The sequence below is a fragment of the Tachysurus vachellii genome, chromosome 4 (genome assembly GCF_030014155.1).
Source record: "Tachysurus vachellii isolate PV-2020 chromosome 4, HZAU_Pvac_v1, whole genome shotgun sequence".
Classification (NCBI taxonomy): Eukaryota; Metazoa; Chordata; class Actinopteri; order Siluriformes; family Bagridae; genus Tachysurus; species Tachysurus vachellii.
The window spans coordinates 25,398,451-25,413,517 of NC_083463.1; the positions used below are offsets into that span (position 1 = coordinate 25,398,451).

A 15,067-nucleotide genomic window follows, 5' to 3' on the forward strand; every position below is an offset into this window, starting at 1 on the left:
AGCAGTACCCACACCCAATTACATCTTTCTCCCCACATTTCTCTCCACAAAACAATTGTAGTAGTTCTAATTTTTTGCATCCATCTCAAAGCTATGTAATCTGGAAGGAGTTTCTCTAGTATTTTAATCTAGAAAATCCTGCTGCAAAACCACTGCGTCATTGCTGGAACTTCCGGTAGGCATGTGTGTAACAGATAGATCATAGGTTTTAAAAGCAGAACATAAAATGATCTCGGTAGTCCACTTAAGTCTTTAGATGAGAGCCAACAGCCAGGTTAGTCCAAAAGAAAAGAAAAGCACTAATCATCAACCATGTTTCCATATTTTTTTCACACGTATAAATCTTTGCTGGATTTTATGGAGGCTCAGGTTTGATGCATGTAACAAAAAAATTTGTCACTTTTAGGAATAGATTGCCAAATCCCAAATGATGCATACTTAAAGATCCTTTTACAGTTTATTAAACATTAACAGAGTCATACCAAATGTTGTTTTATTATAATTATTTCCTTTCATATTTGGGAAAGGGACTTTGTACTTTCTTACTGAATATTAGAAACTTTATTTTTATACCATGCAGAACTATTTTGCTGTTTATATGACAGTTAATTCTTTCTGACAACATTTTGATATACAAAACTACCAGATTATTTTTGTGCGCATATTCTTGCACATTTTCTTGTCCGATATACAGATAAACTGACAACTGTACAAAAGTTGCATGGTGTGACATCAGTAGATTGAGATCTGTAATGCAGGTAGCTAATATTCATTCGGAGGTCCTTGTAGGCATGTGATGCTCTTGTATGGATCAACTTTGCCACTCCTTCTCCTCTGTCTTATTCTTGATTTTTCTTCTCCAATTCCACACTGAATTAAAGCACTTTTACAGGCACCATGAGCAGTTAAAGTTCTATAAATTACTTGCATGACCTTATGGCTTTCTCACAACCTTAGATTGTTATTGGTCTGTACCATGAAAGCTGGTAGTATGTTTTAGCCAAACAACATATTGTATCTTTCAATTTACCCTGAATTCTAGCCCCTCTTTAAATTAATGCACATGTCCCTCATTTTGTTTAGTGTGATTATAAGTGTAATTAGAGATTTGTGTTTACTTTTCAAATCATTCTGCCATGCACTTTATTTGGAGTTGTAATGCTCACATGTACAAGTAATATATTTAAGCTTGTTCCAAAGGATAACTGTGTACTTTAATGCATTTTGAGACAGTTTAGCAAAATTCTTTTGTGTAAATTTCTTTAAAGCATTTTTAAGCAGAAAAGGGCACTTAATATCATGAAAATGTTTTGTTGTATTGAAGTAAATTTTGTGAATGTAATTGTAAATGTCATTTTATTTGTATTAAAATATATAACTTACAAATCTACTACTGAGGAAACTGTGTATTTATAATGTTTCTCAAAGGACATCAAACTAGACCAGCAAGTCTCTTGATACTGTTGGCAGCCTAGAATCTAAAACTTGGAACCAACAAAAAATAAATTAATTAATTAACTGAAATAAATTGTTAACAAGGCACAGGCTCTCTTAGTGCCTGTTTTTTCTTTTTCTTTTTATAGTTTGTGCTAAAATGTTTAATACTGTTTAAAAATGTTTAAAACCTGTTCAAGGTTTTTTTTTTATCAGTTTCATAATTTTTCTACTGAGGCATAATGTAATTAATGTAAAACTACAATAATTAACAAATTCATCTGACTTAAAGTAACATGGTAATGTTATATGGTCACAAAAAAAGATATGACAAGCAGTCATCAAGAGTCTCATCTTTTCATCATGATCTGGGTTTAAACATTTATTAAATAATTATAGGTTCAATATGATCACATTACAAACAGTTAAATATTTAAGGGGTAGAAGGTAGATATACTAGCCTGTATAACGGAAGCTATATCACATTAGATGAGTTATGCATTTAAGCAAACTTTTCACTGTCTGAAGAAGCAATTCAGCATGTTTTGGATTGGGAATGATGTTTTCCTGAGAGAAAGCCTCCAGGACACTTGGAAATCTTGCTGTCAAGGAAATAAAAACACTTTGGTCTCTGGTATTTTGCCTCCAACTATGAGAAGACGGAGAAAGTGTGGTAACTCCAGTTCATAAATATTTCTATTTGTGACATTTAAACACAAAAGGTACAATACATTTACATGGATCATGTAGCTCTAAAGGTACAAAACATTCACATAGGTCATGTAGCAAATCAAATAAGTAGCCAGATAAGTTTTTAGTTTTCTTAGTTTTTCAGTCAGTGGGCACGGCCTCTCACGGCATCTCCCTGTACACTGTCTGAGCATGCACCCGGTCTTTGGACAAAATCCTCCTGTTCTAATTTCACCTACTTGGAACTGGAATGCTTCTCTAAGACAGAACCTGCTGCCATGTGTACTTGAGACGCTCTCCACAAATCCAACTATAGAGTGCTCACTAAGGTTATTGCAAAACTACAATACAGAGTACCTTTGACTTGAAAGCCTAATGAAGGAATGTAAAGTACTCAAAGAAGGAGGAGGGTTACATATTGTTAAATATGTTACAGGCATCTGATAAGAGTGTAAGCAAGTGTCTCCTTGCTGGTGTTACCTGACCTTTGTGCAGCTTCCTGCACCATTCTGATTACAGAGTAACTCTGGATGGTCTTTCTATTATATCATGTGCAGCAGTAAAAGACCTTGGTGTGATTATTGATACCGGTCTCTCTTTTGAAGCTCTCATAAATATCACAAGGGTAGCCTTCTTTCATCTCAAAAATATTGCTAAGATAAGAAATATGATGTCATTACATGATGCAGAAACACAAATCCATGCATTTGTTACCTCTAGGTTCAATTATTGTAATGCTTTACTGTCTGGCTGTTCCCATAGGAGCATAAACATTCATTCATCTTCTACCGCTTATCCGAACTACCTCGGGTAATGGGGAGCCTGTGCCTATCTCAGGCGTCATTGGGCATCAAGGCAGGATACACCCTGGACGGAGTGCCAACCCATCACAGGGCACACACACACACACACTCATACTAGGGACAATTTTCCAGAGATGCCAATCAACCTACCATGCATGTCTTTGGACCGGGGGAGGAAACCCCCGAGGCACGGGGGGAGAACATGCAAACTCCACACACACAAGGTGGAGGCGGGAATCGAACCCCGACCCTGGAGGTGTGAGGCAAACGTGCTAACCACTAAGCCACTTGTGCCCCTAATTCAATTCAATTCAATTCAATTCAATTCAATTCAGTTCAATTCAATTCAATTTATTTGTATAGTGCTTTTAACAATTTTCCATTGTCTTAAAGCAGCTTTACAGTATGGAACACTAAGTATGGAAACAGAAGAGAGCAAAAAGGAAATACCTATATAATAATAATAATGAGAAGAAGGAAAAATAAGAATAAAAATAAATAAGTGAATATATACATTTGAAGTTTTAAAATTAATTTAAAAAAGATTAACTTAAAATTTAAAATACTATATACAGTCAAGCCCGAAATTATTCATACCCCTGGCAAAATCTCACTTAAAGTTACTTTTACTCAACCAGCAAGTTTTTTCTTGATTAGAAATGACACAGGCGTCTCCCAGAAGATAATAAGACGATGTACAAGAGGCATCATTGTGGAAAAAATTATTACTCATCTTTTATTTACATTTGAACAAAAAGTGGCAGATCTACTCCTTTACCTGGGAAAGGCTATTCATAAAAAGCTAGACTAAACAAATGTGTTTTTAGCCCGGACTGGGACGAAAGACGTGCCGGCGCGTCTTTGGCGCATTTTTTCCTCTTCAACGTGAAGTCCACTTAAAACACTCCGTCATTCATAGTCATACACATACATGTAATACATCATTCGAAACTGTGAAGTGTCTACTTTTATTTGAGTGCATTAATATTAACAACAAAACGCTGTGCTTTATGGCAAATAAAGAAAATATCCAGGTTGTGCATTCAGACATCTCTGCGAACTTGACCTTCTTCCTGAAACACGTTACAAACATGAACTGATAACTCCGCCAATACTTATCACACGAACATGATACATATGTCTAATGAAAGCCTGAAATGTCTACTTTTAAATAAGGTAATTAAAATCGAAAGCAAATATTGTCTTTTTGTGTAATCTGTATGTAAGTAAAGAGAGGTACAGTTTTTCTGGCTCGACCTCATTACCACTAATGTGATCCCACCTACCGCCGTGCGCGCCATTCATATGAAAATGACCTGAGCGGGCTATGCAAATAAGATCAACGCCCCCAAACAATGTAAGAAGCACAAAGTTTTAACAGATTCATTCACTTATCAACGCGCTGGGAAGATGAAACGCTTTACAGCAGAGGAAGTTTCGTCAGATGAAGATGAAGAGCAGGACTCCGACGACGAACGTTTGTATTTTGAAGAGCGACTTGATCCGCGAGCGAGGATATAATTTCTGAAGAGTACGTTTTACTTACATTTGTTGAAATCTTGTGTGATGTAAAATTATATATACTGTATTGTATACAGACTATTTGCAAGCAGATATTAAGAGTGACTTTATAGAAACGTCTCGTAACTAGCAACTTTTATTTACCTTAAAATGTTAGTTCTTATTAAGCTGTATGCTGATTAATGCAATGTGAATATACAATATGTTATATAGCAATATCACTATTTAGAATATATTTTGACTAGTGTTTATGCCTCAACTAGTCTTGTTTACGTGACTATCTGTTCGGGTGTAAATGTATCAATGTGGTGTCGATGAGCTGTAAATGTGCCCGGAGATGTCATGTGTTAATGTTTATCCATAAATATGTCCAGTAATGGCCGGTTAACAAACATATACAGCGCATCTCTGTACCCAATTATTTTATCTCAGCTATGCTTAACTGCCTTAGTTATTGCTTTATAAGTTTGTTACTGTGGAGAATACATTATATTAATTATTAAAAACTTTTGTAGGAATGTGGCTGCATCACTCTTGTCTTCACGTGCACCGGCTGCAACACTTTCACCTTCGTTTGATGCTCGCACGGGGGCGCGCAGCAACGAGAACAATAAGGAGTATGTCCACATGTAATTTATTTCCTGTCGCTGCACAGGCTCTTTTATTGTACATGACAGCTTATGTCCCGATGACCGGTCTTTGCATTACGATTAAAAGCAGTATCAATAAAGTAAAAAAGTGATGTGCAGTCAAGTTCGAGTGTATGCACTGTTTAAACGAGTGTTCTCAACTTCTCACTGATACTTTTGTGATTCGCGGAGTTTTGACAAGTTTTATAACCTTAATATTGTTTCTTATTCAAAAGTGGTGACAGAAAAAACTCAGCACCCCCAACCTGAAGCCTCTTCCCACACCTCTGTCACAATCACATCATAATCAAAATGAATAATTAGGCTTAAAAGCAAATGTATATGTAAGGGAATCAAGCTTAACAATTACATGTAATATTGCTCCAAATATCATCAATAATGGTGTGTGCGCAATACATATATATATATATATATATATATATATATATATATATATATATATATATATATATATATATATATATATATATATATATACACCTATAGTTTTGATCTTAGGCTTTTCATTAAGTTATTTATTTCCACTATAACACGTGTTCACGTACGTGTTGTATTTATTCTTACAATAGATTCCAGATGTGGTCAAGTTACAATTTTTTGACTAAAACTAGACTAAAATTAAAAGACTTTTAGTTGACTAAAACTAAGACTAACAAAAAAGATATGTGAATGACTAAATATGACTAAAACTAACAAGGACATTTGGCACAAGACTAAGACTAAGACTAAATTAAAAATAGGTGAAGAAATTAACACTAGCCCGGACTTAAATACTGAGACTGTGTCTGAGTCCCGAACATTACACTGCACCTTTTGATTGAAGTAGGCATCATAAAAAAAAAAAAAATCACTCAGGTACTATGGTGCATTACCATTAAGTGCTTTATAGTTTAGTAATATTATGGCATTTTATAATCAATGTGAAACTTGACTGGGAGCCAATGCAGTGAGGATAAGATAGGGGTGATGTGTTCAGAGCCAATCCTGACCTCCCTGGGGCCCTAAGCAAAATTCTGCTAAGGGGCCCTTGATCCCTGATGGTTATTATTTACTGAGGGATGCGCATTCATATTGATCTGGCATTATGCCCATTCCCATGTAAATCCATTGGTTTCCATATTGCATTAACGTTGTTGTAACCTTGATTGAGAGACTATAAACATTGTCATGTAGGAGTGCTATCACACTACTTTTTTTACTGGTCCCCACACAGATGTTGCTGCTGGAAAGCATGCGTGTCATTTCGTGTACGATTGCATGCGCAATCGTGTTGTTGACGCGCGGCATGGTTATCGAGCTGCCGTTTATAAACACCGTTGCCCTTGGGCGTTTATTCACGCGGATGTTCACGCGATAAATTGTTGTGTGACAGACAGCTAATTTAGCTAGTCAGATAGAGACTAGAGACAGAATCACATCAACTTAACTTTACTGTTATTTGCTCTTGCTGTCATCAAACTTGAAGAGAACACAAGTTTACCTGATTGCTGTTCTCGCATTTCACTCTCATTTTGTTTCTTTTTTCTCTTTTCATGGCCAGATAGATAGCTCTGCTTCATATTGTCATCTACACAGTAAACATCATCACGCGCTGTAAAATGAGGCATGGGAGGTGGGGCCTTGCGTAATTTGTGGGGCCCTATGCAACTTGCGTAGTGAGCGTATAGGGCCGATCGGCTCTGGATGTGTTCATATCTTCTGGTTCTAGTTAGGACTCCAGCTGCTGGTCATGCCTTCTTCGATCAAAAGGTGCAGGCTATTTAGTAGTACATCATGTACAAAAAGCTACAGCAGGGGGCAGAGCTTTTTCTCACAGAGCCCCACAGTTATGGAACAGACTTCCAATTAGTGTTCAAGACTCAGTCACAGTCTCAGTGTTTAAGTCCAGGCTGAAAACACATTTGTTTAGTCTAGCTTTATATGAATAGCCTTTCTTAGGTAAAGGAGCAGATCTGGAGGGTTCATGGGCTTAGGGTGTTTGTTGAACTGGGATGTCTGGTAAGGTTGGACACTTTATGTCCCAGAAAGCCCTCAAGTCTGTGTCCCTTTTTATTTGAAAGGAGAAAAATTTTATTTGTACAATTTCTACAATCTACATAATATAGATAGATAAACATGCTAAACACTAATGAATCTTTCCAAACTGTATTTGTCTGTAATGACCAATAATGTGTACGTAAGGAAATCAAACTGTGAGATTAATGAAATGTGGCAGACACCTAACTATTAAACATCATGCAACTGTACATTTATGGCATTTAGCAGACAAGCTTATCCAGAGTGACTAACATTTACAAGGGTTAAGGGCCTTTCTCAGGAGCCCAGTAGCGGCAGCTTGGTTGACCTGGGGTTCAAACCCATGATCTTCTGATCAGTAGTCCAACACGCTATCCACTGAGCTCCCACATCCCTGGTAGTAATACTGCTGTGACTAAAACAAGTTTTAAAAAAATGTTTATTCACAATTGGTATACTAATAGGGGGGCACGGTGGCTTAGTGGTTAGCACGTTCACCTCACACCTCCAGGGTTGGGGGTTCGATTCCCGCCTCTGCCTTGTGTGTGTGGAGTTTGCATGTTCTCCCCTTGCATCGGGGGTTTCCTCTGGGTACTCCGGTTTCCTCCTCCGGTCCAAAGACATGCATGGTAGGTTGATTGGCATCTCTGGAAAATTGTCCGGAGTGCGTGAGTGAATGAGAGTGTGTGTGCCCTGTGATGGGTTGGCACTCCATCCAGGGTGTATTCTGCCTTGATGCCCAATGACGCCTGGGATAGGCACAGGCTCCCGTGACCCGAGAATAGTTCGGATAAGTGGTAGAGAATGAATGAATGAATGAATGAATGAATGAATGAATGAATGAATGGTATACTAATAATTTTAAGAGAGTTTAATCAAGTTATTAATACAGTATGTGTAAATGTAACTTTGTGTACATGTAATTTATTATGCTGAAAATTTTATTTATTTTAAGCTGTACTCAGTTCGATTTAGCTTGGTTGACCCGGATATGCAGTTCCTGAATAACAGTTATTTGCAAAAGACTTCAGAATATCTACCTTTATGTGCCCTTAAATATTCTAGTGAATATGTGCAAAAGCACTTATGATGTACAGCTGTTTAAATAAACAAATATTGAGTGTCATTCTGCTGCATATTTTGACACCAAATCTGTGAGTATAGGCTAAAAATCCTAGGATATTTTAGGTTTTGCAGCTCATGCAAATTAACAAAAAAATCTTTGAGTGAAGTAAAATCGCGCTTTCCAATTAGTCCAAGGTATCACTGGTGATAAGTTTTGTTTTTAGTTTGTAGAACTCAGGTCATTGGGACCAAAATGTATACACTTTACTCTAGTGCCACCTTTGGGCCAATCAGGCCCATCTCACTTGCATGAGGGAGTACTATCTACTATTTCTACTAATGAGGGAGTACAATCTACTATTTCTGCACTTGAAGTTAATTCCACTTTAGCTCGTCAAAGAATCCATTGTACTGAGTCAGTATGTTTAGGCAATTATCAACACAGGCATGTTTTACACATGTAGTGGTTCAACTTTAAAAAAACATAATCTAAATTCTACATTATTGTGTTATTACCTACGGAAGCGTATTGCATTACCAACCCATCTTAATTACCAACTCATCTTAAACATTAATTTTTTAAATGAAAAAGACTGGCACTAAACTAAAAGTCTTCTAATCGGGTTTCAGAGTACTGCAACTTCTATTATAAAAGTAAACAATAACTTATTTTATGCTGTTGACTCTGGGGATTGTCCTGTCTGGTCAGCAATCCTTAAAAAGGTGACCAAATTTCCTTAACTCAATCAGTGTTTAATTGATGTTAAAAATGGGATCGGACATTTTATTTCATCAATTTTACTCTGTCCCAAGTTTTAATTAAGCAATTTCTATAAAGTTTGGTTTCTCTCACACCTTCAAAAAATACCTTTTTTTCTACAATTTTAAAAACAAATTACAGTAATGCAGTTGAATTACTAAGTAATCAGTGATCTGGTTAAATTCTGGTTATTGTCCAAGCCACTTCCACTTTTCCCCAATGACGTTCTGTTGAGAGTGTGTTTCAGGTAATTGTCTTGCTACATAATGAAGTTTCTCCTGATTAGAGTGGATGCATTTCTCTGTAAATTGGCAGACAGGATAATATGTTGTGGATAATATGCAGATCTTTTCTCTGGCGTTTCTATCAGTTTGTAGCAGGTAATATTGGGTCCGGAACTTTTGTTGATAATTTCTGTAATTCTTTGTGATTTTTTATCTATCTTCCTAATTCTTACTGCTGATGATTGGATTGCATATTGTGGTACATATTTGTATATATTTGTGCTCAGGAAGTCTTCTTTGATACCCTACCCTGTTATTGACATCACATACTGCTGTTTTGGGGGGTTTCCTAATAGCTGTCACAGTCTTTCTGTCATCAACTGCTGTTATCTTTTTTGTTGCTTAAAATCTCTTTAATCTCTTCATGTTGATATCATGGTGTTCTGACTTGATATATCAGGTAGAATGTATGCAAGAAGATAGACAAATAAATAGATAAATAAATAAGTGGTACACATTCTTGTGCAAAGTGTCTTTTGTCATTCACTGAGCTAAGCATCTCTGAACACAGAAATTACCGAAAACCCTGTTATATATTAGGTAGGCATTCACACATTTAGTAAGGCAGAATGGATAAGGCTGTTTAGGCTGATAAAAAAGTTTTTCAGTCCCTTATTTCACCATCTGAAGAATTTCAAATAAAATGAATTTACTATGAAGATTTATCGTTCCACCCTTTGTTGTCAAATAATACATTTAAGGTGACTGTGACACCGGATTGATGGTCAAGATGACCTGCTGATCTGCTAGATGGAATGAACCACAACCACACTTGTACCAGAAGAACAAGTGCCTGAGAACTGCCCAGACAGTTCTAAGTTTGACAGGAAGTATAGTAACTCAAATAAACTATTACCACCTTGGTGTATAGAAAAGCTTTAGGTTAGTAAAGTACTGGGACTGAAATGGTAAACGAAAGAACAAGCAGGGGAAAAAAAGATAAACAGTACCCTAACAATAACAACACAAGAAGTGCAAAAAACAATAGGGAGACAATGATGTAATGTCAGTGAATGGTGGTCCAAGTTGAAGTACAAGCTGAGAACAGATCATACCCATTGAGGACCGATAGAGTCTGTTTCCTGTTCGCAAACACTGTGCCAACAGCCTGAAGACCTGTACACCACAGCAAAGAACAAACACTTCCTAAAACGTAATAAAGGTAAAAGAAATGTCTCACTGCCAAGTTATTCCCCATATAAAGCAAACTCAGGTAATTCTGAGAATAACAGAAATTTTGCAAAAATGTCTGCATTTTTGCAGAATTTCTGTTCTGGGAATTGGATTAAGAATGAAGGGTTTTTAGGTGTCAGGGTGTTTGGGGAATCAGAGGGTTTTGTTTTTCCATCATCCTTCAGCAATCCTAGGACATTTTTGTTACATCAGTTTGTGCAGCACAATGATTCCTCATGATGGATATGTATTAGAGGAAAAGCTTTTTATGCTGTATGAACTACAGTATATGTATAGTATAATTCTTTTGACAACCGTTTTTATATTGTAAATACATCCGCATTTTAATACTTAAATAAATATATAATATTTATTTACATTCATTGAAAGTAATATTTAAATATATAAAAAGAGGAATTTGATTCTAGGTATTTTTTGACCACATTTCTAATGCTAGAAAAAAAAAACCTTCCAGACACTGACGTAAAGTGATGATCTACTAAACTACTGAGATCTTGTGATAACGTTTCTAAGGATTGGCTGTTTTGTGGTGATGGATTTTCAGTTGGGGGAGAAGAGTGTTTAGGAAACTGCCGGGCGTTAAGCGATGAGACGCGCCCTTATCTCGCCATCTTGGCTCAAGTATTGTACGTGAAATATTGGGTCCATCCGGGAATTCGACTGCGTAAATGCCGCCATTTTGGCTCTTTATTATCTAGTTTCATACATTTCAGAGGGAGGAGCCATTGGATTTTGGACAGGAGTAACAGCTTCTGAGCATCAGACTGGCACTCAGGGAACGAAGGCCAGAAGAAAACCGATAGCTTTACATTTCGGAAATTTTTATTGGAATACGCTGCATCCATTAGAACCAGGGCGTGTTGTGCAGTTTCAGAGGGCACCATATGCCTTGTTAGAGTAATGTAAGCTACAGGGATTCGTGCAGCTAACGGTATAAACCGAGAAACGTTACACATAAGGATCCGTACCCGTCTTATTAATCTGCTAGCTAGTGTTAGATTGTCAACCATTTTCAGTAAGCGAGGATCTTTAAATAGCTGCTTGTGCAGCCGCGCTACGGATGTTGCTGCCAAATCGGCGGAAAACCGGTTTCTTTCTCACCGACGACATCATCTTTGGATCAGCGTTTTAATCGACGTTCCCGATACTGTGGTCATCTCGGATCAGCGGATTACAGAGGAAGCAGAAGGTGGGGCGGAGGAACGTCAAGCCCGATAACCCCATCACAAGGCGAGCTGAGCTAAGCTAAGCTAGTTAGCCGGATTCTGTCAACTGCCATCCTGGGAATTATCATCTGAACGGGAAATAAGTGCGTTACACGGTGAATAGCAACCTCGTGATATTGTGCTTGCATCTAAACGCAGAACGAAACAAAGCTGCAGTCGTCGATTTGCTTCACAGACACACCGCAGGTTTTGTCGGCTTTCCCCGGAGATCACTAGCAGGGTTGCCGCTGGACGATGGCTGACGACGACGTGCTGTTTGAAGATGTATATGAGCTGTGTGAGGTGATCGGGAAGTGAGTAACTCTGTACATCACTACAGTACATCACTACAGTACATCAGTGTCTTAGTACATAACTACAGTACAGTACATCAATACAGTACATCACTGTGTCTCAGTACATCACTACAGTACATCACTACAGTACATCACTGTGTCTCAGTACATCACTGTGTCTCAGTACATCACTACAGTACATCACTTCAGTACATCACTGTGTCTCAGTACATCACTGTGTCTCAGTACATCACTACAGTACATCACTGTTACAGTACATCACTACAGTGCTTCACTACAGTACATCACTGTGTCTCAGTACATCACTGTGTCTCAGTACATCACTGTGTCTCAGTACATCACTACAGTACATCACTTCAGTACATCACTGTGTCTCAGTACATCACTACAGTACATCACTGTTACAGTACATCACTACAGTGCTTCACTACAGTACATCACTGTGTCTCAGTACATCACTGTGTCTCAGTACATCACTACAGTGCATCACTGTGTCTCAGTACATCGCTAAAGTGCATCACTGTGTCTCAGTACATCACTACAGTACATCACTGTGTCTTAGTACATCACTATAGTACATCACTGTGTCTTAGTACATCACTACAGTACATCACTACAGTACATCACTGTGTCTCAGTACATCACTGCAATACATCACTTCAGTACATCACTTCAGTACATCACTGTGTCTCAGTACATCACTACAGTACATCACTATAGTACATCACTGTGTCTCAGTACATCACTACAGTACATCACTACAGTACATCACTACAGTACATCACTGTGTCTCAGTACATCACTACAGTACATCACTACAGTACATCACTACAGTACATCACTGTGTCTCAGTAATTCACTACAGTACATCACTGTGTCTCAGTACATCACTACAGTACATCACTACAGTACATCACTGTGTCTCAGTACATCATTACAGTACATCACTACAGTACATCACTGTGTCTCAGTACATCACTACAGTATATCACTGTGTCTCAGTTAGTGTTAATTTCGTCACCTATTTTTAATTTAGTCTTAGTCTTAGTCTTGTGCCAAATGTCCTTGTTAGTTTTAGTCATATTTAGTCATTCACATATCTTTTTTGTTAGTCTTAGTTTTAGTTGACTAAAAGTCTCGTCATTTTAGGTTAGTTTTAGTCAAAAGAAAACTCAAGGTATCTTAGTCAAGTTTTAGTCGACTAAAAGTAGTAACTAATTTTAGTCTAGTTTTAGTCAAAAAATTGTAGCTTGACCACATCTGGAATCTTTTGTAGGAATAAATACAATGAGGCCTCATTAAATGCAATAATATCAAGAACACAAGTGTTATAGTGGAAATAAATAACTTAATGAAAACCCTAAGATCAAAACTGTAGGTATATATATATATATATATATATATATATATATATATATATATATATATATATATATATATATATAATGTATTGCACACACCATTATTGATGATATTTGGAGCAATATTACATGTAATTGTTAAGCTTGATTCCCTTACATATACATTTGCTTTTAAGCCTAATTATTCATTTTGATTATGATGTGATTGTGACAGAGGCGTTGGAAGAGGCTTCAGGTTGGGGGTGCTGAGTTTTTTCTGTCACCACTTTTGAATAAGAAACAATATCAAGGCTATAAAACTTGTCAAAACTCCGCGAATCACAAAAGTATCAGTGAGAAGTTGAACACTCGTTTAAACAGTGCATACACTCGAACTTGACTGCACATCACATTTTTTACTTTATTGATACTGCTTTTAATCGTAATGACACCTTTGACACTTTCATTGTAACTTTGAACAAATGTTTTAAACTCATGGTATCTTAAGTATGTAACTTAGTGAGCCAGCATTAATGTATTCAATGTTAGAGATTTAAGCACTTATGTACGTCGCTCTGGATAAGGGCGTCTGCCAAATGCTGTAAATGTAAATGTAAATGTAATGCAAAGACCGGTCATCGGGACATAAGCTGTCATGTACAATAAAAGAGCCTGTGCAGCGACAGGAAATATAATTGAACACAAAAAGCTGCCTAGACCAGGGGTGGACTTGCGCTCAGGAGTTTTTATTTATTTATTTATTTATTTATTTATTTGAGCGGCGTGTGGACGAATTCTTTCTACGCACACACTATTTTATTTTATAACACACCGTTGCCATGAAAAACAGAGCGTTGCCATGGACACACAGGATTCTAACCGTAGAGACGGAGCGCACTATTTTCTTTAGAGGAAGCAATACAATCGTTTTTAAATCAATAAACTCATTTTTAAATCATCATTTTGAGTCAAATTATCGATTTATTTGGTAGGTAGCAATGTAATAAGCAGGATAACTTGTAACTTGATCAACTTGTAACTTGAGCAACAGCGCGAAGCCGCGAACTCGTTGTGAATATTTTAAAGACGTAACAGCTGATGAAAAAGCAGAGACAATTGTAGACGAAAATGGAGAGAGATTTTATCTTAGTTTTTATTTTATACAAAACATTTTCGTCTCGTCTTTTTTCGTCAACAATAATGCATGTTAATTTAGTCTTAGTCAGCGTTTTTGGACAGTCTTGTCTTGGTGCAGTCTTGTCATCGTCTCGTCTTAGCCATGAAAAAAAGGTTGTTGACGAACATATTTCGTCTCGTCTCGTCTGACGAAATTAACACTAGTCTCAGTACATCACTACAGTACATCACTACAGTACATCACTGTGTCTCAGTACATCACTACAGTACATCACTACAGTACATCACTACAGTACATCACTACAGTACATCACTGTGTCTCAGTACATCACTACAGTACATCACTACAGTACATCACTACAGTACATCACTACAATACATCACTGTGTCTCAGTACATCACTACAGTACATCACTGTGTCTTAGTACATCACTACAGTACATCACTATAGTACATCACTACAGTACATCACTACAGTACATCACTGTGTCTCAGTACATCACTACAGTACATCACTACAGTACATCACTATAGTACATCACTGTGCTGTTTAACATGTACAGTAACTAGCCCGTGTCTGGTGGCTAACACACCGGTAACACCACATTAACATGAAATAGTCATTGATTAGCCTTAATGTACATGATACAC

General features: G+C 37.1%; 1 protein-coding gene across 3 annotated transcripts in view; it reads left to right on the top strand.

Annotated features, from left to right (window-relative positions):
* The first annotated feature begins 11,127 nt into the window (after positions 1 to 11,127).
* Positions 11,128 to 15,067, top strand: part of caskb (calcium/calmodulin-dependent serine protein kinase b) — a 56,847-nt gene continuing 52,907 nt past the window's right edge. For all 3 annotated transcript variants that reach the window (XM_060868526.1, XM_060868527.1, XM_060868529.1), the window contains exon 1: positions 11,128 to 11,936. In XM_060868526.1, coding sequence (XP_060724509.1) covers positions 11,878 to 11,936 — 59 coding nt within the window. In that variant the 5' untranslated portion in view covers positions 11,128 to 11,877. The remainder of the gene's footprint in view (positions 11,937 to 15,067) is intronic.